The sequence below is a fragment of the Struthio camelus genome, chromosome 1 (genome assembly GCF_040807025.1).
Source record: "Struthio camelus isolate bStrCam1 chromosome 1, bStrCam1.hap1, whole genome shotgun sequence".
NCBI lineage: Eukaryota > Metazoa > Chordata > Aves > Struthioniformes > Struthionidae > Struthio > Struthio camelus.
This window is the reverse complement of record NC_090942.1, coordinates 79,208,535-79,235,140: the sequence shown is the minus strand read 5'-3', so window position 1 is coordinate 79,235,140 and position 26,606 is coordinate 79,208,535. Positions and strand designations below refer to the sequence as shown.

Genomic DNA, 26,606 nt, shown 5'->3' with positions numbered 1-26,606 from the left:
GTAGTAGACCCCCCACAACAGTGTCACCCATGTTACCCTGCCCTTTAATCCTTACCCATAGGCTCTCAACTTGCTCTTCATCCACCCCGAGGCAGAGCTCCATACATTCTAGTTGCTCCCTCACATAAAGAGCAACTCCACCACCTCGCCTTCCTGACCCGTCTTTCCTAAAAAGCACATAGCCATCCATGACAGCATCCCAGTCATGTGAACTATCCCACCATGTCTCTGTAACTGCAATGAGATCATGGCCCTGCGACCGCACACAGATCTCTAACTCTTCCTGCTTATTCCCCATGCTGTGTGCATTGGTATACAGGCATTTGAGAGAGCCAGTCAAGCACACAGGCTTCCCAGAAGAGGTGCAAGAGGATCCTCCATAGCCATGTCCCATGCTGTCTCCCCTGGTTGTATGCACCCGCTGGAGGCATCCTGACTTGAGCGGTGTTTTACTGACTCCCCTGCCACTATACCACTCCCCTTCCCCCATCTTGCCTAGTTTAAAGCCCTCCGTACCAGGCTGGCCAATCTGTTGGCAAAGACACGCGTGCCCCGCTTGGTAAGGTGGATCCCATCACTCCCCATCAGCTGTTGATCTTCAAACAGGGTCCCATGGTCATAGAAACCAAAGCCCTGTTGCCAACACCAGCGGCGCAGCCAGCTGTTAACTTGGAAAACTCGTCTACTCCTCCTCCTGTCCTTTCCCCTCACAGGCAAGATTGAGGAGAAAACCACCTGGGCTCCCAGACCCTTGACCACCATTCCCAGAGCTCTGAAGTCCCGTTTGATGGTTTCCAGTTTGCCTTTCGTGTCATTAGCACCCACATGGAAGATCAGCAGAGGGTAGTAGTCCGACGCGTGGACAAGCCTTGGCAGTCTTTCCACGACATCTCTTATTCGAGCCCCTGGCAGGCAGCAAACCTCTCTGGACAAGAGATCAGGTCGGCAGATAGGTGCCTCTGTCCCCTGCAGCAGGGAGTCACCCACAACAATCACTCGCCGTTTCTTCCGGGGGTTCCTGCACGGCACAGGGTCTGCCAGGCCAGTTGCCTCTCTTGGAGCCATGCCCAGCTCCTCCTCGGCTTGGAGGGCGCTAAACTTGTTCTTCAAGGGTAAGTCTTGAGGAGGAGCAAGAGCCTTTCTCCTTCTACGAGGGGTCACCAGCTTCCAGCCCTCTTCAACAGCGTTATGATGCACCTTTACACACGGTGCTGAGCCCTCTGACGCCTCCGCTGCAGTGGGGGCAGGGGACTCCCGGAGCTGAACAGTCTCCGAGAACGCCCTGTCAATCTCCCCGCTCATCCTCTCGGATGCTACGCAGCCTACTAACCTCCTCCTGTAACTCCTTTATCTGGTGACGCAACTGGTCAACCACAGCACACCTCACACAGGAGAGCTGTCTGTCAGCCCAGGCCTTGCGGAGAGGCCCCAGGCACTCCCCGCAGCCTGACACCCGCAGAGCTGCATCTGCTGTCTGAGGGTCTGTCTGGGTTGAGGCCTCAGACACAGCCGATGCAGCACCTCCCGCAGCCACTGGGGAACGTGCTCTGCGGCGTGTCATGACCGTGCCCCTGGGAAGGACACACCAGTGTGCAAAATGTGCAAAATGGAGAGGTGCCTTCTTTGCCTTCTGGCGCCCTTCTGCGCGAACTGCTGCGCAAACTGCTGCGTCTGTTCGCTGCCTCTGTTGGCTGCGCTCTGCAATTTAGATTGAACTTACGTACTCTAGAGTATATTACTCCTTATCTGTCAAGCCGGGATATTTTTTGTGTTCACAGTTTCCGTAAATAAAGTACTCACATCATGCCTTCCCTTCCTGATGCTTGGTGCATGAGTAGGTAGGGTAGGGTACATTAAGTGCCCTTTCAATTCCTTGCGTTCGCTCACTTAGGGTGGAACACTCAGTGGTCACATAAAATGAAGCTTCCTCACTGTTCATTGCTCTCTCTCTCTCCTTATTTCCACCATTGCTATTCCTTTTGCCACCAGCCAACTTTATTCTTTTATCTCTGCCCCATAGCAATGCCACTTTGAAAGCTGTATTCCAGGCCTGTGCCACATACGTGGGTCACAATCCATCAAATGGCTCTGTTGTCTTGGTGAGAGTATGTACCAAAGAAATTTTTTTTAAACCTGGAACACATAAGGGCAGGGAGCTAAAGATGCATCATAGTCTCCTTGTGAAGACACTCAGCCTAGTTTTGCACCCTGACACACAGAAGTTCTGCCATGTAAAATTCATAGTTTCTTGTCCTGGATCACTGAAAAGTCCCAATATTGTATCTCTGTCACAACTCCTGAAAAAGACTACACCTGGATGATCTTAACTCCAGCCATTTCACAGCTTCACCACAAGGACACTGAGATGTTGCAATCCTGGATTCACTTATCATGGAGAATCTGTAGACCACAGAGGTTGGGTCACTAACACTGGCTGCAAGAACCATGGCTACAGCCCACACTGTTAAGATCAAAGTAAAAAGTCAGCAGAGGTCCACTTCCTCCTTTTCTCTGCCAGCCGTGAGGCACAATTTCCCCCCTTGTGACATTTCTGCTACCTTTTGACAATGTGTGCGTTCCCCATGTTATCATAAGGATTGGCATTGACATCAAGAACAACCATCTTGCTTCATGTGACTTTGTGACAGGTTGTTGGATCCACTGATCCACTGATCCTGCTACTGAAGCCAGATTCTCTTCAGAGGATGTCAGAGGGTTTGAAACCTTCAGGACTGTAATTTCTACATAGCCATAAGAGCATTTCACAGGAAATACCTTCACTGTGGGACAAAACTATTTCCCATACAATAACCTCATGCCTGGAGTTTTCATAGAACCAAATGTGTTAACACAGATGCTGGCAGTGGTTGCAGCCAAACAGTTTATCATCATTTTCCATCTCGGTGTGATCTTAGATCACACATTTCTTTGTAGTGAGATTCTGTGGCCCACATGGCAGCTTACGTCTATCTCATGTCTGACTGCGAATGCCAACCTGGCTATGTGCCTTGAATTTCCCTAGGAGACACCTTCTGAGCATGCGAGGTGAGGTGCTCCTTTGCCAGTAGGAAAACCCAACGGGTATATGCAAGTAGCTGCTCTTCCATTTTTCTCATCTGTCCAGTTTCCTTCTGATACATCTGTGACTCCAAGGCCAGGGGCTTAGCCAGAAGTCCTTTGCGAATGAAGAGTTCCAAATCAGTATCTTGGAACTCAGAGCAGTACAAAATCCACACAAAGTGTTAGCCTCATCTCTAAGGACACCATGTCCAAGACATAACAGATAATACTAATATCATATACTGTAGCAACACTTAAAGCGATATACAGCTTTTGCTTTGTGAGGAAGTGATCAAGCTTTGGAAAGGGAGCCTGGAAACACAAATTGTGTGGCAGGAATCCACTTCCCATGTATCATGAATATCCTGAAAGCTGGACATTGTCTTACTATTGGATTGCAAAGGGGAGTGCCATTTTGTGGCACTAAGGACATTCTGAGATAGACGTCTTTACCTCAGACATCGACAAAAGATGCCAGACCGTCTGCCGAACCAGGCGGTGTCCTAAGTTTCTGGTGGGTGTCCTCCTGGTTCACTCAGCAGACAAGCTAGTCTTCCTGCCAGTTCCTCTCCTTCTGAGAGATGTCTGCTCTTACTTTCTTACCAAAATAAAAGGCTGTGAAATACATTGTTACAGTAATCTCAGCATTCTCAGCTGACATGAACAGCTGGAGAAAAATTCAATATATGAGAGAAATTACATCCTAGCTGAGGTAAAAGTAGTCTTAAACCCACAGATTTCAGTGGGCCAGGTGTTTGCTCACTCTTTCTGTGACTCTTTGCACAAGTATGCATATGACTAATTGTTGCTGAGTAAATACTGAGTAAATAATATCTTGAATAGGTGTTACCATTTAGGACAAGGGAGTTCTCTTGTGTATCACCCTTTTCCAAACAGGACTGCAATTCAATGAGCCAGTCTTTGTCTGCTGCTTCCATGGACACAGATATATGTATTGCTCATAATATTTTGCATGCTCAAAATCATGAAGTTGTGTATTTTGGATTAACAAGTTGTCACTCCCTAGTTAGAACTGAATCTAGCCTTCCCATTATAACCATGCTTTTTCTAATCTTAGCAGGAAAAAAAAGTCATGTAAATGAAATTTAAAAGGAAAATAAATATTTTAAAAGGAAATTTAAAATACTTTCATCTGATATGACTTACAAGGCTTCACTGCTTTATATGAATCATTTTTGTTAATAGCAGACATTGATGGTGTTAAAAACTCTCTGCTGATGCTTACTAAATATGTTTCTAAAGGGATTGTAATAAAAATCTTGAAGGGCAGCATAAGTCCACCTCGGAGTTAAAAAAAAAAAAAAAAAAAAGCCTGTGTTTTGAATCTTTCAAGGAAAAGCTTATGAATGCCAAACCTTGAACTGCAAGAAATATCAATGCTGATGTAACCCAATTATACTTTAGAAACTAAAACTGAACACAAAGCCCAAGGGGTTGAGGGTAAGAGCATCTTGCTTAACAAGTTAGATCTACATTTTTGCCTGATGAATGAGAAATACACAATTCACGTTTCTTTCCATGGTTACAGAAATCCAGAGCAAGCGTCAGGAAAGAAAGAGAAGAAGCACAGCAAATCCAGCCTACAGTGGACTCTTGGAAACAGAGGTACTTTAGCATTCACTTTTTTTACCCCGGTTCTATTTCACGTCAATAAAAGGTTTAAGTTTTTCTCACTAAAAGGTATATATGAATTCAGAACCACGCGTTTATTGTAAAGAGATATCGATGTGGAAAAGAAAGAAAAGATTTCATCTCAGTATCTAAGCAACAAGTTTTCACACCACAACACCACTCGCTTCAAACTAGAATTCGTGTTAGTTTTAGTAAAGGCCAAAAGGACTAAATTACTATGGGTCCTAATTACTCTTATACCCGTACAGAAGGTCCCTGTACGTCAGAACTAAGGAACAGAAATGGGGCGTTATGTTGAAACTTGCATTGCTATTCCTCTTTTCATATATGCTAAAGAATAAATGGAGAACTCTGCTTTTCATATCAGTAACATATTCATAAAAGGAATGTATTGGTTTAAGAATCAGTGTGCTCTGCAGGTGGTAAGGAAGTGTGCATAATAAATATAGTAATGCATAATTAAAAATAAACTGCTATGTATAATCTCTGATGTCTGTTATACATACACTGTCACATTTATGGCAGTAGCAAAATTTGGTCCTACATAATACCAGATTGCGAACCTCATCTAAAAACAGCATATAAATAGACTTAACTTTTTCTGAAATTAATTTGTTCTTTGTTTCTAAATTGAAACATATACATGTATTAGCTATATTAAAATTCTGCCTTTAAACTTTCTTCCCAGTTTGAGGTCAGTATTTGAACTTCAGAATGGGAGCTATTAGAACTTCTGTTTCTACAGAAACAAAACTATTTGCAACCAGCGCTCTGTAAAAGCAAGATTTCTCTGAGTTCTGAGTTCTTTAAGCCTAAAGACAGTGATTTTTCTTTGTTTAGGTACCAACAATGCAGAATTTTTGGACTGCCAGTGTTTCAGATTTCCAAGTTTATTGGCAGAGGGCAAACAGATGAGGCTAAGAAGAACTCCACCGGTGTAGTCAAGCTGCATAGTGGCTTGACTGTTCTTTTTTTGAAAGTGTTGGTGTTTTTTACACTCTAGAGCAGCTCTGGACTCTTGAATCATTCCAGACTAACGAACTTTTCTCTAGTGACCTGATGTTCGTACGTCCAGTATTTAACACTGTAGGAACTTTAGCCTTACTAGTGTTACATTTGTGCTGTCTCCTCTGAGACTGGTTTGTCCTAATGAGTTTATTAAAATACTTGCTGTAGAGTTTTGTGGCTGTGCTCTGAGCAGTGTTTTTGAGAAACTCAAATATTTTGCACAGGGGTGGAGGAGGTAATGGAGGAGGTCTGCTGCACCCCTAGTTCATATTTCTCATTAGATCTATTCTCAGAAGCATATCCTGAAGTGAAGGATGGCACACAGAGAGAATGTCTGTTACAGAGTCCTGTGGCTGATCATCTGTGTCCTCATTAGGAGCTGTCATTAAATACTGACCATGGGGAATGCCATTCAAGGAAAATGGAGGCAGATGGTTTTTCTCTGATCAATTAGCTGCTCAGATTGATTTGCTAATCAGTGAGTTGAGGTATTTTGTGGCATTTCAGGCATTTTGGTGCAGTTTAAATTATAGTTAGTCTACTGAATGATCTTTAATTCATGATTGTTTAAATTGAAATTGCATATAAATTAGACTTTTTATTTGCCAACGCCCCTCAAACCACAGGAGCTCAGCATCTGTAGTGGTGATGTTAACTTCCTTGATTGCGAAAATGTGATCACTCTTATGTCTTCACTTGAACGTTGTTCTTTTCTTTTTTCAGGCTTTCTTATGTTTTTGAGATACGGTTTTACTTTCCCAGCCTCAGTAGCTTATATTTTACATAGGAACGGGATAAGTTTCAGGCTGGATGTTTTTTGAAGAAAGAAACACCAGATGAAAATTCATTAACAGACTGCCAGGAACCCATGTATAAGAGAACAGTTTATTTGCCACAGAATAAATCATTTATTAGCAAAAAACCTCTAATTTTCCTCTAAGTAGAGTCTAACAATATCTAATGGAGGAAAATGGTACTGTTTCCAGTCCTGCTGAAAAGTATTGGATGGCATACAGGAACAATTAGAGACTGCTAATGAAGCCCAGGTTGCTGCTGACCAATAGCTTTTATCATCGGACAAGTTGGTGATGGACTACATTACATTAGTTAAACTTCTCAGTCATGTTTCCAGTGGACTGTGTTGTCAAGTTTGAAAGTCTTTTTGGTGACCTCATGAAACTGAAATGACTGCCAGCTCTTGGAGGGTTGTGCATACTAACTTCTGAAGGAGAAACATTTTGCCTAGGCTATAGTATGCAGCTTGCAAACAAAATGTGTTCCTTCTAGTTGTGGGCAGTTGTCACAGAAAGTAGTGATGTCTTTTTGCAGGTGGGAAGTCTATCATCATTTCTATAAACACAAATAAAAATGTCATCTCACAGAAGAAAATTAATATGTAGTTTTTCCTTTATGAACATGGAGTTACTATGGCTGTTGCCTCGATCTTACCAATCTCTAGAAGGTCTCCTGAAGCTCAATTAATAACGTTTGCAATTTTTGTTTATCTCTTGTTAATAAAATCTAATTCACATAAAGCTGCTCTATGGAAGACTTGTTAGAATGGTAAATAATGTGACTGTTTAAACTTGGGGGTTAGCAGCAAATCTTCTAAGTCACAGAATTAGCTTCTGGATTCTTGGCTGTGTGTGAAGGAACAATCTTTAGAGACTGTTAATATAAAACAGTGAGAGACAGCACTTTTCAATGACTGTCATTTCTTTTCCCTTGCAGCGGAAACGCCTTGCATCAAATTATTTGAATAACCCCTTGTTCCTTTCAACAAGAGGTAAGCATATTTTTAGATGAATACACTATTCTTCTAATGACATGTTTAATATTTATTAGTAAGATTTCTTATGAATTACTGCTGGAGTACCATAAGACGTAACTTTGTGTAAGGTCCCTGCACTTTTGCATGTGCTGTGAAAATAGATGGTATTGCTGCAAAAAACAATTAAAGGATAAGGCTAAAGGTCAAAACTATGTAGAACCTGATCCAAAGTCTCTTCAGTTAATGGCAAATCTGATCTCTAGCATTGTAATCACCATGCAGTAGAAGAACTGATTGAAGAAGACAGTATTGGCAACCCCAAGTACTTAAAAACAATATTGAAAAACTTGGATTAAAAAAATTAAATGTTCTGGGATTTTCATTTGCCTCTTTTGTCAGCTTTAAGAACTTGCTCTGCATCCTCAAGGGCTAGAAATTCACCGTATCTTTTATTTTAAAAACGACATCTGAAAAACATTTTTCTGACTCCAAGAGCTGGAGCCATAAAAGTAGATTTGATGGCCTTGAAGAAGCCTTCCAATCTTATTTTTTTAAGAACTTCAGATGCTGAAAAATTCATGGTAAAAGCCTTGAGAATGAACGATTCAGAGGAGCCATTTGGAGATGATGATGATTAGCTCATGTCAAGAAGCCCATTTCAGGAAAAAGGCGCAACCTATAGAAAAGGCAGGCAAGAGTGGGAGAAGAAACAAGGAGAATATTGAGCTGAGAGAACTGCATGGAATTTATTTTTTCAGATGGGGGGCATGTAGGATTTTAAGGGAGAAAGTGAGAAGCTTGAATACATTTAAGAAGAGGAGAGAAAGCCAGTAAAGAAATGTGATTATGTCCTTGCCTGGTGTTGCCTTTACAACTTAAACTCTACTGAGGTCCATCAGAGTAAAGGGAACAAATGGGTTTTTTCTAAGCCAGGTATTATTTCAGGATAAGGAGCATTTACAAGTGTTGTTTCGATTAAGACATAAAATTTTAACAGGTTTTCAGTGTTTACTTGATATACCTGTCAAGTGTCATGTTTCGAGCCTAGGAGTCATATTTCTGGCCCTGCCTTGCATTCTCTGCCACAGGATCAGCAGCTTAAATGCTCTTGGTGCTTCTCTTCACCTTCAAAACTTCCGGTGCTAGATGTAGACAATTGGCCTACTTATCGCATGCCTCTAACGCATAGCGTCTCAGAGGACAAAAGAGGTTCTTACACAGTAAACAGCTACGATGGCATGCCTCTTAGCAAGAGCCCATGCTCATATGAGCCCCAGTGGAAAAAATTATTCCTGGCTTAGTTTTATCTTTGAAATTAAAACTATAATTTATTATTTGTCTTATCATAGTACTTATTTTTCCCACGTAAATGCTTATCTAGAGAGACTGACGATGTTAGCAAGCCATACCCTTAGCCTTTCAATGGTTTTCTTATAAGCTAGGGTTTGATTTCTCTGACTTTCTTTCCTCCACATTTCCCATTTTATTTTGTAAGGAAGTAGACAGGTGAGAAAGTTCCAATGATGTGACTGTAACAAGGCTGCTTGGAAGACAACACAATCCTTAGTTGTTACTTCTTTTTTGAGTCCTATCTCTGTGGTTTTTTCCAGCATCCAGACTCTGGGTTCAAATTCTTCATATTCTGTCAATTTTAAGTTGAACTTCTTTATAGCAGAGCTTCCCACAACATGCACTGGGCACCGTTGTGCTAGATGCTGTATAAACTCAGAACCAAAGGCAGTTGCTGTCCCAGTCAGCATGGAATTTCAGTAGTCTCGTCTGTCTTCAGTGAATAGCCGACTGCCTCTTCTATTGTGTGACACTCCTTAAAAAAAACTTTCAGTTTAATTTTTTGGCAACTAGAAGGCAGAAGTGAACAGACTTTAAAATGCTTAAAACTCTATAGTAAAATTGAGATGAAAAGAGAAATAAACAAAATTTAAAAATTCCTGTGGAATACAGGAAACAACTCTCATTTCCAGAACTGTAGAGAATGATTCTTGTAAATTCTCCGCAAAATATCAATTAATCAGAATTCATTTATCTGAAAATGTCTTACCTGAAATGAGGTCACATCGCCTGACATACATCATTTGTACAAGAGACTCTTCAATTATCGAGCCTCTGTTTAGCTGAGTAACATTTATATCCCCTGAGTAATCATGGTGTCGTATACGCATGGGTCTCTGTGTGTATTTGTGTATATGAAGTGACATATACAGGTTTTAAAAGTCTGTGGTTATTTATAGAGCTCATTGCTAAAGGATGCTGCAATTTCTGGAAGAATTAGACAAGTCTGTGGAATTTTGCTGTTAAACGTAAAGATAAAGATGCAGACTCCAGGTTAGGGAAGTCCATAAGCAACAGACTGCTACATTCTGAGAGGATACTCCTGGAGTAGAAAGTTTTACTCTATGCTTGTTCTGTTCTTGCCTCTGTGCCTAAATGGCCAGTGCTGGAGAGTGTTAGCCACAGATACCGGGCTTGATATCCTGTGGTCTAGCTTAGGTGCGGATGTTCCTTCACCCTTATGTTCCTGTTTTCATATGCATGCGAGTATGGTGTGAGTGTGTCTGCATGTGCAGGTGTGTGCATACAGGGATGGATATAACAAATGAGACTTGTACTATGTGACAGCAGGAGGCAACTGAAGTCTCAGGTTGCTCTGTGTAGGTGAGATCACACTGTGGCAGCTATATCCCCACATGTGATCGGAGAGGGAACTGAAGGAGCTAAGGACAAAAATACCAATCTAATTGTCGCCACTTTAATCTAAAGGGAGGTCTCTCCATCAGCTGTTTGTCACAGGGACAGTATGTATGAGTCTCTTATGAGTCAGCAGCAAAAATTGCAACCCACTATGCATAAAGTTGTTAAAATTTTCCAGCTTTTTATTTTTGAACCAAAATGTGATGAATTTCAGAAATATTTTTATGAAAAACTTGGCCTGCTTTCCAGTCAGGTCTGATGGGTTTTGCTTCTATCAGGCTGTGAACTGCAATCACTATAAAGTCAGTTCATCAAAAGGTCAAATAATCTCGGCATTTAGGGTGAGAGCAGTCTGATGACGAAGAGTTGATAGTAATACAAGACTCACTCCTGCAAGTAGCTGAACACTTTGGCCATGAATCAGCTGAACATTTAAACATGTGGTTAACTGTAAGTCAGTGGCACCACTTTCATACTCCAAGTTAAGCGCTTGCTTAAGTGCCTTGCTGGTTTAGGGCCAGACTGTTCATCACTCAGCAGGGTGAAGTCTGTAAAAAGACTATTTTGACTAGTGATATGTGGAGAATGCCTTTCTACTGAAAATTTGAAATCTGTGCTCCTCATCCTGTGTTGTAGCATCAGACCTTCAGACAGAATATTCCTGCATTGTAATTTTTAAATTTGAATTGAAAAATACTTCTTGATGCTAGTTTCACTGCTTGCTGTTGTTTTCTTTCCTGCCTACAGTAATTTTGGCAATGTGCTGATTTGTTATGTCACAGCTTGACTAAAATTACTCAGATAGCTGAGAACCAGTATTCATTGCACTGATGTATTTCCCACTAATCTGTTCTCTGCCCTTCTTTCATATGCTAGCAAATGAGGATCCATTCTGGAAGGTATGTTTAGCAAGATTTGTGTATTACCAGTGTCTTTTCTCATCACCGTGCAACTCAGTGCTTTCTTTTGATTATTGTAGTCTCTATCCAGGTGCAAAATTGCAGTAGTCTCTTTGCCTTTCATACTACTTTTGTGAAACATTTCCCACTTAACTAATCTTTGAGCCTCTAAGTTAGAATGTCAAAGAGAGGAACTCGTGGGCTTTCATATTCGAGGTCTGAGTTTAATCCCTTTGTGGAATGCACCGCTCGAGAAATTGGTAGTCCAGATTTGTGGTTTTAATGAACATTTTAAGAAAAAGAAGTAAATGTTCTACTTTGTATAGATTGAATCTCTTTATATTGAGGTTAAAATTAAGTCTTTTTAAGCAGGTAATTTTTAAACAGTCATATTTTGGAGAGCCATGTTCTGACAGGTCTAATTTAAAATTCACAGTTTAAGCCTGGCTAAAATTATCATGAAACATTATAATTAATATCTCCTGAAATGGAAATATACTTATGGAATTAACAAAGGTATGAAATTATTATTCTTTCTGGAAAAGTATGAGGAAAATTTAGGTTCTTTATGACCATTCACAAACCATGAGAGTTTCCAAATCAGTCTCTCCTTTATTAAAATACACTTAATTATACAAAGTGTAATTAACGTTGCCACTAGATTAGCATAGCAATTTACTACATGACATTGTAACTTTGTTGATGAGTCTTAGTTCATTTTATATATTACTTCAGACAAAGTACTAATCAGTCTTGTTTGAGGAAGATTGTCAGAGAGAGTCTGAGCAGAAAACAATTAGCAGAATGGAGAACAGAGGGACAGAGGAGCCCTCTAGAGGAATTCACAAAAGAAGGGAGCATAGGCAGAGGTTGTGTTCAAGTGTATCGTTTTCCTAGCTGCTCTTCAAGGCAATGTGCATAAAACATGGAACTGTGCTTTTTCCCCAGAAGCTTGCTTGCTTCCTTCTGCTTTGGACTTGAGGGACAAGTGATCCACATATTGACTTTGACCCACGCTTCAAAATAGAACTACACATGGTGATACATGTGTTGGAGTGACATATTATCAAAAACAACAAGTGAAACAATTTTGACATCGCAAGCTGGTTATATTAGTTGATTCCCTCCTGTGTTTCATCAGTTGGCTTTGATTTTTCTGTCTGTTTCAATTTATGGAACTTACTTCTAGCTCATTTGTTTGTTTTTGTTGCTATCGTACACCATTATTTTTGTCTTCCTTCTACAGCAGCCAGGGTGTTTTTGACAATTAGAGTTTGTGTTTGAATGAGCCTGTCTGCTGCGATAGTGGCTGTGAGTGCTGTCTACGGAGAACTACTTCATGCTGTGACTTGACCCAAGCCGTTCTTTCTCTTCTCTTGCAGAATGAGATCCACCACGATGAACACTGCAGCGCATGCAAGCGTGGCGTTAACTTGCAGCCCTGTGGCACGTGTCCCAGAGCATATCACCTCAACTGCTTGGACCCACCCCTCAAAACTGCCCCCAAGGGGGTTTGGGTCTGTCCAAAGTGCCAACAGAAGGTAAGCTACATGGAGCATAGCACACCAAGAAAAGAAAATAGGAGAAACCTTGAATTTGCTGACCAGTAAACTAATCTAAGCTACAGTCACAGCTTAGGGGATCAGGTTAGCAAAAATAATCCTGAGGGTTTTTTGAACAGTCTACTGTTTTTGTTTCTGGTGTTTTCATTGTGCTAGACTTAGAATTTACATATACATGTAGTTTCTTAGCTTCACAGTAATCACATCTGTCCAGATTTGTCCTGGAAAAAGATTTAAGCTGTCTATTCATGTCCTTTCTGTTTCCCTTCTTTACAATAAAGCCACCAGCTTGTGGGGTTGCAAAACAAGTAATGTAAATCTTACGGATGAGAAAGACGGTGTCAGAAGGAGACAATGTTCGCCAGTCTATCTGAAAGTATTAAGGAGAGTACTTAATTTTCTTTAAATCTTGTTTATTACACATAGCTATTGATCATCACCATGTTAGGAATGCTAATTTGCCTTGTTTCTGTAAAAAATGCTGGTTGTATCAACAGTAAAACAGTTACTAAAACGGTACAATGTCACCAGCTTGTAGAGTGGAGGCTTAGTTGTTGTGCCTTAGAATTCTCTGTATTTTGCATTGAGATCACTGTTATGATCCTTTGTAGATGTCAAGCGGAAATTTTAGGATGTTAGTTAGAGAGCAGAGCAGCCCAGGTTAAGATCAGCACATTCGTGTTTTCATACAGTCCAGCAACCTCTCCCAAGCTCAGTAGACAAAAGTACCTGCACAATACTGCTGATGTTGTGAAGGTCTGCTTGTTAGAGGCTGAGGAAGAATATCTCCTGGCTGTGGCAACAAAAATGCAGGATTTATAACCCCTTTTAGCACTGTTTGGTAGCACTCTTTATAGTGAAGTGAAAAAGAGTCATCTCTAACGCAGATGGCTGCTCATATTATTATCTCATTGCTTTTCAGCTTGTGAATTCTGACACAAGGACCCTAAAACTGGTCCTGCAGAACTGTAAGGTTGGAGGAAGAAAAACATTAATGTGTGTGTGTCTTTGTGGAGTACTAATTTTTTATTGTATCCTGGGCTTGTAGGTGTTAAAGAAAGATGACAATGTGCCGTGGACTGGAACTCTGGCTATTGTTCACTCCTATGTTACTCATAAAACAGGTAGGGATTAACATAGCTATTGACAGGCTATTCTCTGCTCATGATGAGTGATACTCTTTGAATTCTTTATGGCACTGACATCAAAAAACTGTTGTAAAGCTATATCATGGCATTATTAAACATTTTGAAAAAAGGACCGTAAAATGCTGTGGCCAAGAACAGCGGGTCACTTTCTTTCCCCTTCCTGTCTGTCTGCCTCCTGCCTATCTTCCCTCTTTGTGGAAGCTGAGATCAGTCTCTGAGGAACTTCACTCTGTGGAGGAGGCTACCTTGAAAGTGGTGCCTGGGAATGGGGCTTGAAACAGAATTTGGAGACAGAATCATAGTCAGGCCAGGAAGCAGAGAGATACTGTCAGGCTAGGCAAAGTCGTATAAGCACGTAAGTAGCATGGGGCCACACTAGTATCAGAGGTACTGCAGTAATAGCAGCACCTAGTTGTTTTGATATTATTTGCTATCACAGTCGTTAGTATCAAATATTATATGATATCTCATGGTCATCATACATGGACCATTATTCTTGTTTAGTTCCCTGTTGTATTCTTAAAAAGGGGTGTTTGGGGCATTAGACCGTGTTTGTGAGGAGCTTTGCAGAGGTCTGGCACTGTATGATCGGTGCTTTTCAGTCAGGGTCACTGAACTATGGCCATTCCAACCACCTGTTCTTAAATATCATTCACCTCTTTTTTTGGAGATTTCCAGGGCCACATGTGAACCATGGATTAATTCTAATTAATCTCAAAGGGGTACTATAACTTCTGGGTTGTCCTACGTGCTAGCCATTGACATAGAAACGTGCATGCAAGTAGAAACTCCAGATTTCTTCAACTGTATCTGTTGACAAAAGGCTGATTAGACCTGAAACTCACCATACAAAATACATGTTTCTGCTTTGTGTTGTCAAGCACACAGTCTTGCCATATGACCTTTTCTTAACTTCTGCATCCTTAATCTTACTGTTCCACAGTCAAAGAAGAAGAGAAGCGAAAGTTACTAAAGAGAGGCAGTGAGCTGAAGAGCGAGCATAGACAGTTAGAAGAAAAAGATCGACTTCTCAACAATGCAGTGAAGGTAGGACTCCTGACTAGGGACACAGTCTCCTACAGAGATGTTGATGAAGAATTTATGCTTGAAAAACTTATATTTTGTAGCTAGAAAATAATTTATGCTCCCAAGCTACAGATGTTCACATGTGATATTTTTCTCTCTGAGGAAAAAGCGTGTGGATTTTCTTTGCGCACAAAGGCAAGCTACTTTGGCAGGCTGAGGAGGAGAAATCACTGGTGACTGAATTCCTGTTGCATGCAAAAAAAAAAAACAAACAAAATTGTGCTTATCTTCCTTTTAGTGCCATATGCAGCTCTGATCTGCCCAGTGACATTAAGGCACTTCCGTTCTCCTGACGACAAGATTAGTCACAGCTGTGAGTTCTGGTGTCCATAAGCGCAAAACTCTTGAGGTTAGGTAGGAATAGCCACCATTATTTCTCTTAAAGGCTGAACGTTGTACAAGTCTCTCCATGACTGGAGGTGGATTCACAGCCATTTTATCCATGAAATCATTGTTTCCAAAGCTAGGTGTTAAAGGTGTCGCCCACACATACTCTACTATGAGCATCAGTTACTGACGGTGGTGATTGTGGCTGAATTCACAGCCATAATTCCTATCCTCCATGCATGAAGGAACTCATTTGGGGCTCTCTCTCCTCAGGCACTCTGAAGGGGTAACCGTTAGTTTGCATCGCACTTTCAATAAATATTTCAAACTTCCTTGCCCTGCAAAAATTAGAGTGATAGCTGCAAGAGTAACTGGTCACTACATATTTTACCACTGCAATTATCCAGAAGATGCACATTAAAATATTTATCACATATAAAACAGAGTGGAAGGAAGAGCAATAACTTATTAAAAAGCATCACGGCAGGGAATATTCCCTGCATGTATAGCCACCATCAGCACTATTGGAAATAAACACGTGCATGAAGAAGTGACTCTGGGGTATGGAATATTTTCTGTGGGTAGGTCAGTGCAATAGGATGAGGCGTTCGGAAAGTGAAAGACATTTGGGGATGCATTCAACTATCAGGTGTATGTCGCTACTGTCAACATCAGCAAGAGTTCTGCCTAAGCAGAATCAGATTCCTTCAGTGGGAAACACTGTCTCTTCTTTAAATGGTAATATCAGACAATGATTATATTTATTGGAGATATATCCACTTGAAAGGAGAAGAGCAGAAAGCAGTTAAAGCTGTTCCAGCACAGAGCAATTTCACTCCTGATGTTTTCCTTAAAAGAGACTTACATTAAAGAGAAATCTTATTAAAATGAAAACTCACATACACACCACAGGTGGAATGGTGTTATTTGGTAAAAACACAATGTGATTTATCCACCACCTGAGATTTCACCTTTCTAAACACATCTCTGAGCAGTTCCACACACTTGCTTTTCAAACAAACAGAACCTGATTTTCAAGGGAGCATCTGTCACTTCCCCAGAACTGGAGGATTGTTCTCCCTTCCAGGAAGTCAAGACCATAGATAGCCAAGGAGGGACAACCTGAAGACAAGTAACCAGTTTTGCCAGCTAGATCTCTCGGCCCACTGCCAGAAAGAAAACAGGACGTTTCAGCTATTAGAGAGACCACAGTCCCCTTCCATCTAGCAGATGGGCTCAAGGTTTTGGTCTATCACATAGTTGCTCACAGGCCAGTTGATAATGTAATGGATGGGATGCCCAGCAATATGGAGGTGGGGAATATAAGGAGAGTTTCTGATTCTCCCTTATCCCTTGTTGGAGCCAAGGGGAAAGATTTTGGAAGCTTTCATTTGGCTCCTGCTGTGGTGCTCATTTTCTTGTAGATTTGTATGAAATGTTTTAAGAGACTCTGGGGTGCAGTTTGGGCACCCCCTAGGAAGTGGGGTGACTTTTCTCATGACTATAGTGGTATAACAGTAGTGGCTTAGATTAAGTTTTCTGCCCTAAAAATATTGAGATCATGTTTAGAGAAAGCAACTTACCTTCACAATACTGACTCCCAAAAATAGGTGGCAGGTTCAAAATGCATCATGGGGAGGCTTAGCCCTCGAGCTTTTTTCAGTGCCATTTGGTAAGCTATGGAGACCTTATGGTGGTTTCAGTACTTTACAGTAATACAGCTATAACAGTCTCCTGTGCCAGTAATATATTTGGAATTCATAAGGTACTTCTGCCAGGCTTTCTACAGGATGAGGTCAAAATTGTCTTCTGAACGCATTTGGACTTGGCTGAATATTGTTACCTTAGACAGCTGCTGCAGTGTATGCAGCACTGGTGATTACTCCATTCGTTAAGCTGCGTTTTTGCTATCCCCAAAGGAGAATATACTTCATTTGTGAAGGACGTGCACTCAAGACACAAAAGGATGTTTGGAGAGATGTTTGACACCAATTTGAATGTATTCTCAGTCTTTCCTTCTCTCTCCCCTTCTCTTTATTTGACAGAAATGCTTAGAGCTAAAAAACAGCCTGTTGGCCCAGCAGAAAGGGACTCAGTCATCACTGGAACGTCTCAAAACCCTCATTAGACTGATACAAAATGAGCAGATGATTCAGGTTACCATGACGACGACCACCACCACCTCCCTGCTAACTGTCCCCTGGATCAAACCCTCATCTGCCTCTGCTGCCATGCACAAAGCCTTGCAGCAATCACAGGGTAACAACTGACAGAGCTGGCTGCGAGAAAGCAAAGGAAGGGGGGAAAAGAAAAAAAAACAAACTTTATACACATGCGCAAAGGAGAGATTAACCTGAAACAAAGGAAAGAAGAAACAATCTCAGTTTTTATACGCATAGAACTTGCAAACCAATCAGTCCAGTTTGTAGGTCACTGTGGCAGCAACTTCCCACAGAGCGGTTTTTGCTGCAGTTTTGTATTTGCCAAGACCTTCAGTGCTTATGAGATTTTTTTGTTATGTTGGCCTTAATGTATTTATGAATAAGGATGAACAGGAAAAGTATGGCCGATAGAAAGTGGAATATCCTTTTGCGGGGGGCAGACAGTTTTACAGTTCTGCTTTAATGGGAAAATTTTAAATACAAAGAGTTAGTGAACTAGTAGAGAAGTAGTTGGGTTGAAAGCTATTTGTGGGAGGGAAATTGGTAATATAAAAAGAAACTGAACTGCTTAGGACTTGACATGGATTCTTATTAAATGAACAAAGTTGGCCCCATTGATTCAGGTGAACTGGAAATGGGGCTTTTTTGACAAGAATGACGTCATGGACACTCACAGAGCCTTCGAAACAAAAGATCATTTTTTCAGTATTATTATAGTTGAGAATTGCAGATATTTAAATAAAGAAACTGTATGAAGTTAGCGTTTCTAGTAAAATATTGAAGTATTTTCATGCTGACGCTTCTGTATATGCGTTCCGAAGTATTTAAAAAAGTATGACTGTAAAACTCCTTACTTTTTTGCAGGTCCTTTTTACTTATTTTGCTATTGGTGTATTTTTCTCATGGAGTTTTTGTGCAAGATTTAGCATAAACCATAATAGTGGATATCTTTGGCAGGTTGGGTTTTGTTTATCAAAGGGATTATTTTGGGGGTCGTCTTTTTTGTTAATTTTTGGGTTTTTTTAAAGGAAAAAAGCAAATAAATATTCTGTTTTTGTTTCTTGCCAGTACAGATAATATGCCAAAAAGATAACTTTACATTTTTGTACTGCGTTTTTATTGTTAAAAATATGTAATGTGATTTTTTTTTTAATTTTCTTTTTCGCTTGCAGAAATATCTGCTAAAATGGTACAGGAAAAAAAGAACTGCCTCAAGGGGTTGTTTCTCATATTGGATAATATCAAGAGTCTTGGGGGAGGGACGGGCTATGGAAAATCGTAAGGGTTTGTTGGTTTTTTGGAGACTTGATTCCTTTTTACAATTTTGTTGCATTTTAGCACATTTGAAAGGTGTTTAGCATTAGCCTGAGAAAATCCTAGTGCACCTGCTTGTTTCACTAGCTAGTCTTCCTGATACTCCAAGGGTCCGGCCGGCCCCTCAGTAGGCCGCAGGCCTTTCCTGCAATCCTGAGGCCTACCTCGGAAGTTAGTGATGGGCACCCCAGTTTTTCTCAAATTACACACACCAGATGCCATCGCCTCTGTCATTTCTGAGTTCTCAGCCAGTTAGCACAACAGGTACATAAGGAAAGCAAGAAGCCACCAGAGCACGACACAAGGCTAGTCTCTCACATCAGCATATCACATGGTGCCGAATACCTTTTTTTTTAAAAAACAAAAAACAAAAAAACGAGGGACTGGCTTTTTCCGTCGCCCATCACTAGGCAGCACATGGTCCCTTCAACCATTTTCACAACTCCGGGAGAAACTGTGCAGTACTATACAAATCTATTTTAATACACAACACTCGGTTGAACAAGATTTTTATATTCTTTTATTGATGAACAAAGTGAACTAAGTAAAACACAATTGTTATACATTGGTTATTGTATGCCAATTATGCATTCTGATGTGGCTTGCAATGTAAATGTTTTCAGGTTTAATGATTTTTTTTCCTTCTCAAATTAAAAAAAGGAAAAGCGTGGAAGGTTGAATATGTGAAGAATTTCTGAAGAAGTGTCTTGGACTGTTAAAAGTAGTTATTTTGAAAAGGGGACTGTCCAGTGGATAGTGTGCATAGAAAAAAAGTGTTTGTCTTAAATATGCCAATGTAGTTTTACTTCTTTATGATGCATTAAACTTGATTGACAATTTAATGGCATTGTAGTCATTGTGGTACTCGTGCTGAGGGGATAAAGCTTGGCCTGTTTGGGATCCGCTGCTGCGATCCCTTCCCCGCCAAACTCTTGCTGAGCTCAGGGGAAGTTACCAGTGCCACTTTCTCCATCACTGTATTCAGTTTTGAGATTTAACAACGCCAGGATGCCTAGAATGCTTCCTGGTTTCTTTCTGCTTCTTAACTCTTGTCGTTCCAGAATATCTAGGGTATTCGCTCCGAGACAGCGTTTCTCACAGGCAGATACACACTTAGTCCAGGGAGCCCTTTCTTGGCTTCCTACCCCTTTGAGTAATTCCTCTGTCTCACTCTTCTTCAGATCTGAATGCAGAGGTGTAAAATCATGCTGGCAACGCCTCAGGCTTCTCTCTTGTCCTCTTCCACATCTCGCGAGTTGTGGTACCTAGGTTTTCACCAGAATTTAAACACTTGGCTAGCTCTGCCCAAATTGAAATGAGGTGGGTTAGCTGGGGAGCAAGGGTAGGGCTCAAAAACATGAGAAGGTCGCCACGGGTAACTTGCGCCCCGAGGTGTTAGGCAAGCTGTCTGCACGTGCTGCTCGATGCTTTGTGCGCGTGGTGGGCAACGCAGGCTTTGCTTCTTGCAGGGTCATGGGAAGGACCCTTCTCCAGGCTGAGGACATATGCCTTTCTGCTGCGACCTGCTGACAGACGGGTGGTTTTAGACCTGTGCTTTCAGATGAGAGAACTGGGCCCGTTTAGGGTAAACGTAGTAATTCAAGGAGGAGAGGATAGGCCTCTTGGAGGAATCGTCCTGTTTCTGACAGGTGGAAGGCAAGGAAGTCTTCAGTAAAACAAGCAAAAGGAAAGGAAAACAATTTTAAAGCCACATAAAATCTACCTCAGTGGCTCATGCTTATGCAGCGCAGGAGCCACAGTACCGACACTTCCACCTATTGGGCAGGGTTTTGCAGGAGGTGCTGCTGTTTGACTGGGGTTTTTTTTGGCTTGCTTTCAGGTCCTGGCAGTGTGTCACAGTTTCATTTCAGGCTGGAGTTAGCTGGGGGGGGGGTGGGGGGGGGGATTCTGAAATGTTTCATTGCTTCCGCTGCAGCTAGATTTCCCCCTTCTCCCTTCTATCCCCTGCTATGGAAAGGGCACCCTTATTTTCCCCAACATTGCGCTCCCCCAAACCGGCAAAACCAGAAGTCATATGTACGTCATCAGCATCCTGCCGTCGTCCTAATCTATCAACTCAGCGCTGTGCTAACAGACAGGAGCCAATTACAGCACTCGGCATGTTGCCTTAATAATTAATGCGGTTGCAAGGGAGGGTAGGCTCGCACCAGCCTTTAATCTTAGCTGTTAGTTTAAATTAAGGTTTTGGTGCAGGTTTGTAGAAGCCCCAGTAGCCGCCGTGTTTCCTGCTGGGGCACCGGACATGGCCTTTGAAAGGAGTCGGGAGCTAGAGCAAGGGGGGGGGGGGTTTCCCCCTCCCCTTCCACGAGGAAGTTGCTTTTACAGCTCTGCCAGATTTCACAGCTTCGGAGCTCTTTATTTTAATGTGACAGACTGCTTTTGGTGCGTAGGACCTTTTCACGTGCCATTAGTTAGCTCGCAGAGGAGCCGCTCTGTAAACAGCCTTTTGAAGGAAACGCGTTGTCCCCGAGCTCATCAGCTTTGTGTTCGCACCTCTTCGAACGCAACTGCGCCTTCTCTGCCCTCCCTCGCTGTTTCCCCTGCCTCAGAAACGGGAGGAAAAGTAACTCTTCTGTGTGTCCTGAGCTCCTGCAGGGAGAGGCCAGTCCCTCCCAAAGGAGCACAAGGAGGAAGGCTGGCGTTTCATGGGCTATGGCAGGACCTCAGATGCTTTTAGGCTTCATCATCTTAAGAGGGAGACGCCGTAATGGACCTACGTGCCCTAAAGGCTCAAAAATCAGGAAGCAAAGTCAAGAACCCACTTCTTTTTTAATATTTATTTCACGAGCCCTGGCAGCAGTTTTTGCGTGACGGGTTTAACAGTAGCAGCAGTCCAGCGAGCGCCTTGTCTTGTGGTAGGCCTCTCTGTGAGGGTGACAGTACAAACCCTACAACAGCTCTGTAGGAATTTATTCTCCATGCAGCCATACCCATCGCTGGCTGGTTTCCTAGCAGTTTGATGGCCTATTAGTAAACACTTAAACTTGCTCAAGAGTGCATTATAAACGGATATGTGCTTTTTGGTCTCTGTTCTGCAGGTCCTCTGTAGTTAAAAAGAGAGACGTGATGCAGAAATGAGTGGCAACAGCTACATCAGATGAAGCTCTACTCACTTTAATCAGGCTCTGCTAACTGCTGCTCACTTTGCTTAGAAAATGAAGCCTGGCTTCTGAGATCAATCGCCAGCAGCTGATCGGTGCAAACAGAAAATGCCAGAGCTCTGCTTCTGTGAGCTACTTTCAGGTTCACCATGGTGAATAGCATTAAAGCAAAAGTGTTTCCCCACCCCCTTAAAAAAGCAAACGAAACATTAAATTGTCATGATAGGAAAAAAAACACTACAAAGCGTACACAGGCACACAGAAATTCTAGCTGGGGAGAGGAAGCGGGGGGGGGAAGATGGCATCACTCTTTGAAGTTGTTTGCATTTTCATTGGTGGGTTGCAGATGACTTCTGTGCTGTTGAACTGCAGCAGAAATCCCCCCCCCCAACTTTTGCTCATTAAGCGCTTAGCACAGAAATTTTAATTCCCTTCTGCATTTTGGCTTTGGGAGCGAGCTGCGGCGTTAGCCTTTCCCCTCAGTAGTCATGCGGGGGCCAGAGCTGAGCGCTGCTGCCAGGCCGGCTGCTGATGGTAAAGCAAGCCTGTGTTTTGGCGTTTGTGCTCTGTCCGATGCAGGCAGCAGCGGCTCCTGCCCCTCTCGCTGGCCATGGCCGCCCTGCAGCGATACTAAGTTTAATTTTCCTTTTGATTAGGGAGCGAGCCCAACATCTTCTGAAAAATGAACCCCCCCCCCCCACTCCCCCAACTGCTTGCTCTCTGAAGGGGGGAGGTTTTGTTCAGGGGCATGAAGGACAGCGAGGGACAAGTGCACCCTCCCTCCCAGGAAGGGACGCTGTGTCCCTTCGCCTGATTGACCAAAATACCTGGCCTGTGAGTGACAGGTACCAGGCACCAGCTGCCTCCTACAGCCAGCGCCAAGCACAGAGGTACCGGACGAGTTAGGAGATCTCACATAAAACAAAACAAAACCACTCCCTCTCCAAAAACATCCCTGTCATCCAAGGCCTCCAATGTGCTCCATGTTACTGAATCCTGTTATAGCGATTTAAGCTGTAGCTGCTGGAGAGAGGGGTTGTGCCGTCAGCAGTCACGGGCCTGAGAATTGGTCACCCGGACTGGCTTTTGCCAGTCCCTGCCCACAGCACTTCCCGGTCGCCAGGACCTACCTCTTGGGGGCACTTCTGCTTTCTTTGGCTAGGGAAATATTATTGCCTTAGTTAAAAACCTAGGGAAAACCAAGAAGGGGAAGCGGTAGAAATCAGTGCATGAAGCGGTAAGTTGGTAAAAATGAAGTTCTGGCCTGGCTAATAACACTGTTGTTTAAAGTGCACTTGTACAACTCCCAGAAATTTTCAGAGGGTTCAAAAGTGCGTCATACAAGGAAGCTCATTGAGCCACTGACGACGTTACATGCAGCTTCTCTTCCTTGGTTGCAGTCTGGCTTCATGACTGCAAAAAATGACCCAAGTGAGACCCACACACATGGTTTGCTTCCTCTGTGGATGCCCCTGGACTGTTGGGGTGTGTGTGTGTTTTTTGTGGTTTTTTTTTTTTTTGCTGGGTCCTATGCTTAGCAGAGGGAGGAGGTCTCCGACTCATGGTTTTTAGCTGCAAGCTGCAAGTGAGGGGAAACCAAACACCCAGCGACGTTATGGTGGGGCAGCATCACAGCCAGGGACTGAGCTGCGGCAGCTGGGCAATGACCCCTGCAGCATCCCCTGTTGGCAGCAGAGCTTGGACTTCATCTCTGCCCTGGGTGACAGCAGTGAAAGGGAGAGCTGTGCTAGGAAACATCAACACGAGCCATCAAAGCGGGGGCGCTGATCATGGCGCTCTTGCAGCATGATGCTGCTGAGCACATTTAAGCCATTCTGTTGAGAGCTTTTGCTTACTGCAGGAGGTCTGTACTTTGCCTGTGTGGTGCCTCTGTTTTTTATCTGGCTTCTCTTCAGCTCATGACAAACAAGGGACCATTTAATGGTTTCCCAGCTGATGCTCTGAATGCACTTTGGAAGGGCTCCCAAGAAGTTGAATTCTTCACTTACTTACTTTTATTATTATTTTATTTTTGAAAGATCTTCCTCGCATGTTGACTTGACTCGTACCAAGGATCTCAATGCAATGCTCCTGGCCAGCCTCAGGAGCTTTTCGAAAATGGAGCGCAATCACCAGGGCCCCTGAGGGTCCCCCAGTTTGCCTGCCCAGACCATCCTCTTCCAGAGGACTGCCCCCTGCAGCGTATTTTAGAAGAATAAAATTTACTGTCTTTCATTGAAGCAGAAGTGTTGAACAGGGAGGGGAAGGGGGGGGGAGCCTGATGTGTCCCTTCTTCCTCCCAGACGTTGACAGAAGTGGCGGTAGCTCCATTAGCATCTGTGCGCACAGGTTGGCTATGGACATGGTGGTGTCCCCTCTGGTGTATCGACAGCAAGGCTCGCTCGGCTGACCTTGCTGCAGCTACTTCTTTGGGAGTTACTTCTCCGGTCTGATGGAAATGGTCAAATCCAAGGATTTCTTTTTTTTTCCCACACGTTTCTACCTTCCAGTGAAACCTGTACTCCCTGGCTCCAAGAGGCTGGAGAAGAGTTTGGCTCTCTCTATTGCTTCCCGGTGATGCCCAGCTCCCCTCTGCGGGCTCCTGCCCTTCCCCGGCCCCTCCAGCCGAACTGGCCTCAGCCCCCACGTCGGCGTTCAGGCAAGGCAAAGGGGCATCAAGTCTCAGTTTAAGAAATGGCAAAGGACTGTGGATGCTGAACCTGCTGGCTCAGAAGAGGCACCTCTTTCGCCATGGGCAGGCGGCCGTGGGCAGTCCCTGTGCGCAGCACAGTCAGCGCAAGCCCGATACTGCCGTCTCCAGTGCTTTACAATGTGCCAGGCCTTTAAAAATCTGTATTTGGCAGCTCGGTGCCCTTCCGCCACCCCCCCCCCCCCCCCACACACACATTTTTGATAGTTGAGCCCTGCGAATCTGTGCTTTGGGCCCTCAGGGCCCCCCCACACGCACGTGCAAGCAGCTATCATCAAAAAAGTCCTAGCTCAGCCATTCCCTGGCTGGTCGCTGCCTTCCCTTTCGGAGGCATTTGTGGCACTGCAGCGAGGGCAAAGGACCTGCCGCACAGCCTTAACAAGCCACAAAACCCACCGCCGTGTCAGTCAGGGCTCCCCAGACAAGGACGTGACGGTTACAGACGCAGATCAGCCTCCTCGCCCCACGCCGGCCTCCTTGAGCTCCTGCCCAGGAAGGGCTGAGCACATCCCGGGGAGGGGGGAAAGCGTTTCAGTCCCCGCAAGTCATCCCACCTCGTCTGCCCTGGGCTCCCAAAGTAGTTTTTCTGTGCTGACGGCTCGCAGCCATCTACCCCAGTGGGATTCCCGCGAGTTTGCACCCGTTGGGGAAAAACAGGAGATGATTGCAGCCCAGCTAGTCGCTGCCGCAAGTCAAATAACTGCTACGAACCGTCCCGGCCGCGGCCGACCCTGCTCGCCGTCAGCAGCCCGCGCTCAGGCCCCCCGTAAAGGTCACGGCGGGCGCGTCTGCTGCGCCGATGCCGCTCGGCCGATGCCCGCGTGCCATGGGGCAGCGAGGGCGCTCAGCGCTGCGGCTGAACGAGCGCCGAGAGGAACGCGCGACGGCCTCGAACGTCAAATAATAATGAGACAAAAAGACGAGCTCAAAAGCTTTGCGGTTTCAGGCCAAGTGCTTTGCTCTCACGCGCAGAAACGCTTATCAAAGAGAGGCAGATGTCACTGCCTCCGCGGCGCTGGCGGGGGGCTCCCACTCAGCGGTTTGCATTACTCTGCACGTTTGCCTTCCAAACCGCAGACCGGCAGCGCAAACGTAGCAGCGGGTTTTGCCGTGGCTAACCCACATGCTCACGTTTAAAAGCGCTGTGGGGCGGCACAGCTGTTTCCATCAGCGCGCCAGCGCTAGAAAGGCAAATAAATCCCTGTGCAAATGCCGCCAAAGCGCGGCGTACTGGCAAGATGAAGCGTTAGCAAGTAACTAAAGCACTTGTTTCTGTGGTAAAATGCAGTTTCCTTTTTTAGGCCATGCATTAGGCAAGCCGGGATTTGGCGGGGGTGGCTCCTGGCCCGGCTGCGTGGGGGGGGGGGGGGGGGGCAGCCGCTGGAAAGTGCTCCTGTGCTGCAGCACACCGCCCACTTTAACGCCCCTTGTCCCTGGAGAGGTGCGGGGGGCTAAGGGAGGTGGGGGGGGTCCTCTTTCCCCCCTCTGGTCAAGGGAACGAATGGCACGAGAGATTGTTTTATCGAAGCCGGCGCTGCAAGCAGCAGCGCCCTGTGCCATCTCCCGTCTAACCCTGCCTCCGAAATCCCCCCGGCAGCCTCCGGTGATGGCAACGCAACTGTGTCCTCACGGAGGTGTAGAAACGGCTTTTGCCCGAGGCCCAGGCTGCCCCGCGCCGAGGTGCCGGTTGCGCCACACGCGCCTCCACCTGCTGCTGCACCTGCTGCTCCGAGCTCACCATGAACGTCAGGATTTCTGAGTCGGACGGTTTTTAAAACACCTTGCCTGAAGTTCTCCCTTCCACAGCTGGAGCAGAGCATCAGCCTTATCGCCACCTCTTTGGTGGAGCACTAACCAACCCTGCCTCGGGGGCCGAGGAGACCCAGCGGTCTTTCGGCAGAGGCCACCAGCCCCTTATTTTTCTCCTTTGGCGGCTTTGGGCAAACACTCAGCCCTCTGAGGAAAGTGACAGAAAGGCAGCTTAGTGATTATAATCTCCTCTTCTACAGGATTGGGAGCCTGTTGGCCCCAATTGTTATCGTTAATGTATACTAGTAATGTATAAGTTAATATAT

At 44.1% G+C, this 26,606-nt stretch overlaps 2 protein-coding genes across 10 annotated transcripts in view; one reads left to right on the top strand and one right to left on the bottom strand.

Annotated features, from left to right (window-relative positions):
• PHF21B (PHD finger protein 21B) overlaps nt 1-17,493 on the top strand; it is a 167,371-nt gene extending 149,878 nt beyond the window's left edge. For all 7 annotated transcript variants that reach the window (XM_068951384.1, XM_068951434.1, XM_068951376.1 and 4 more), the window contains 7 exons: nt 4,610-4,686; nt 7,453-7,507; nt 11,078-11,100; nt 12,483-12,641; nt 13,711-13,786; nt 14,754-14,857; nt 17,269-17,493. In XM_068951384.1, the coding sequence (XP_068807485.1) occupies nt 4,610-4,686; nt 7,453-7,507; nt 11,078-11,100; nt 12,483-12,641; nt 13,711-13,786; nt 14,754-14,857; nt 17,269-17,493 (719 nt within the window). The remainder of the gene's footprint in view (nt 1-4,609; nt 4,687-7,452; nt 7,508-11,077; nt 11,101-12,482; nt 12,642-13,710; nt 13,787-14,753; nt 14,858-17,268) is intronic.
• Nucleotides 17,494-19,199: 1,706 nt separating this feature from the next.
• ARHGAP8 (Rho GTPase activating protein 8) overlaps nt 19,200-26,606 on the bottom strand; it is a 103,760-nt gene continuing 96,353 nt past the window's right edge. The window contains exon 13 of one of the 3 annotated variants that reach the window (XM_068951506.1): nt 19,200-20,222. In XM_068951506.1, coding sequence (XP_068807607.1) covers nt 20,049-20,222 — 174 coding nt within the window. In that variant the 3' untranslated portion in view covers nt 19,200-20,048. Of the gene's footprint in view, nt 20,366-26,606 lie in introns of all 3 variants that reach the window. The other 2 variants (XM_068951515.1, XM_068951524.1) reach the window with 2 other exon arrangements.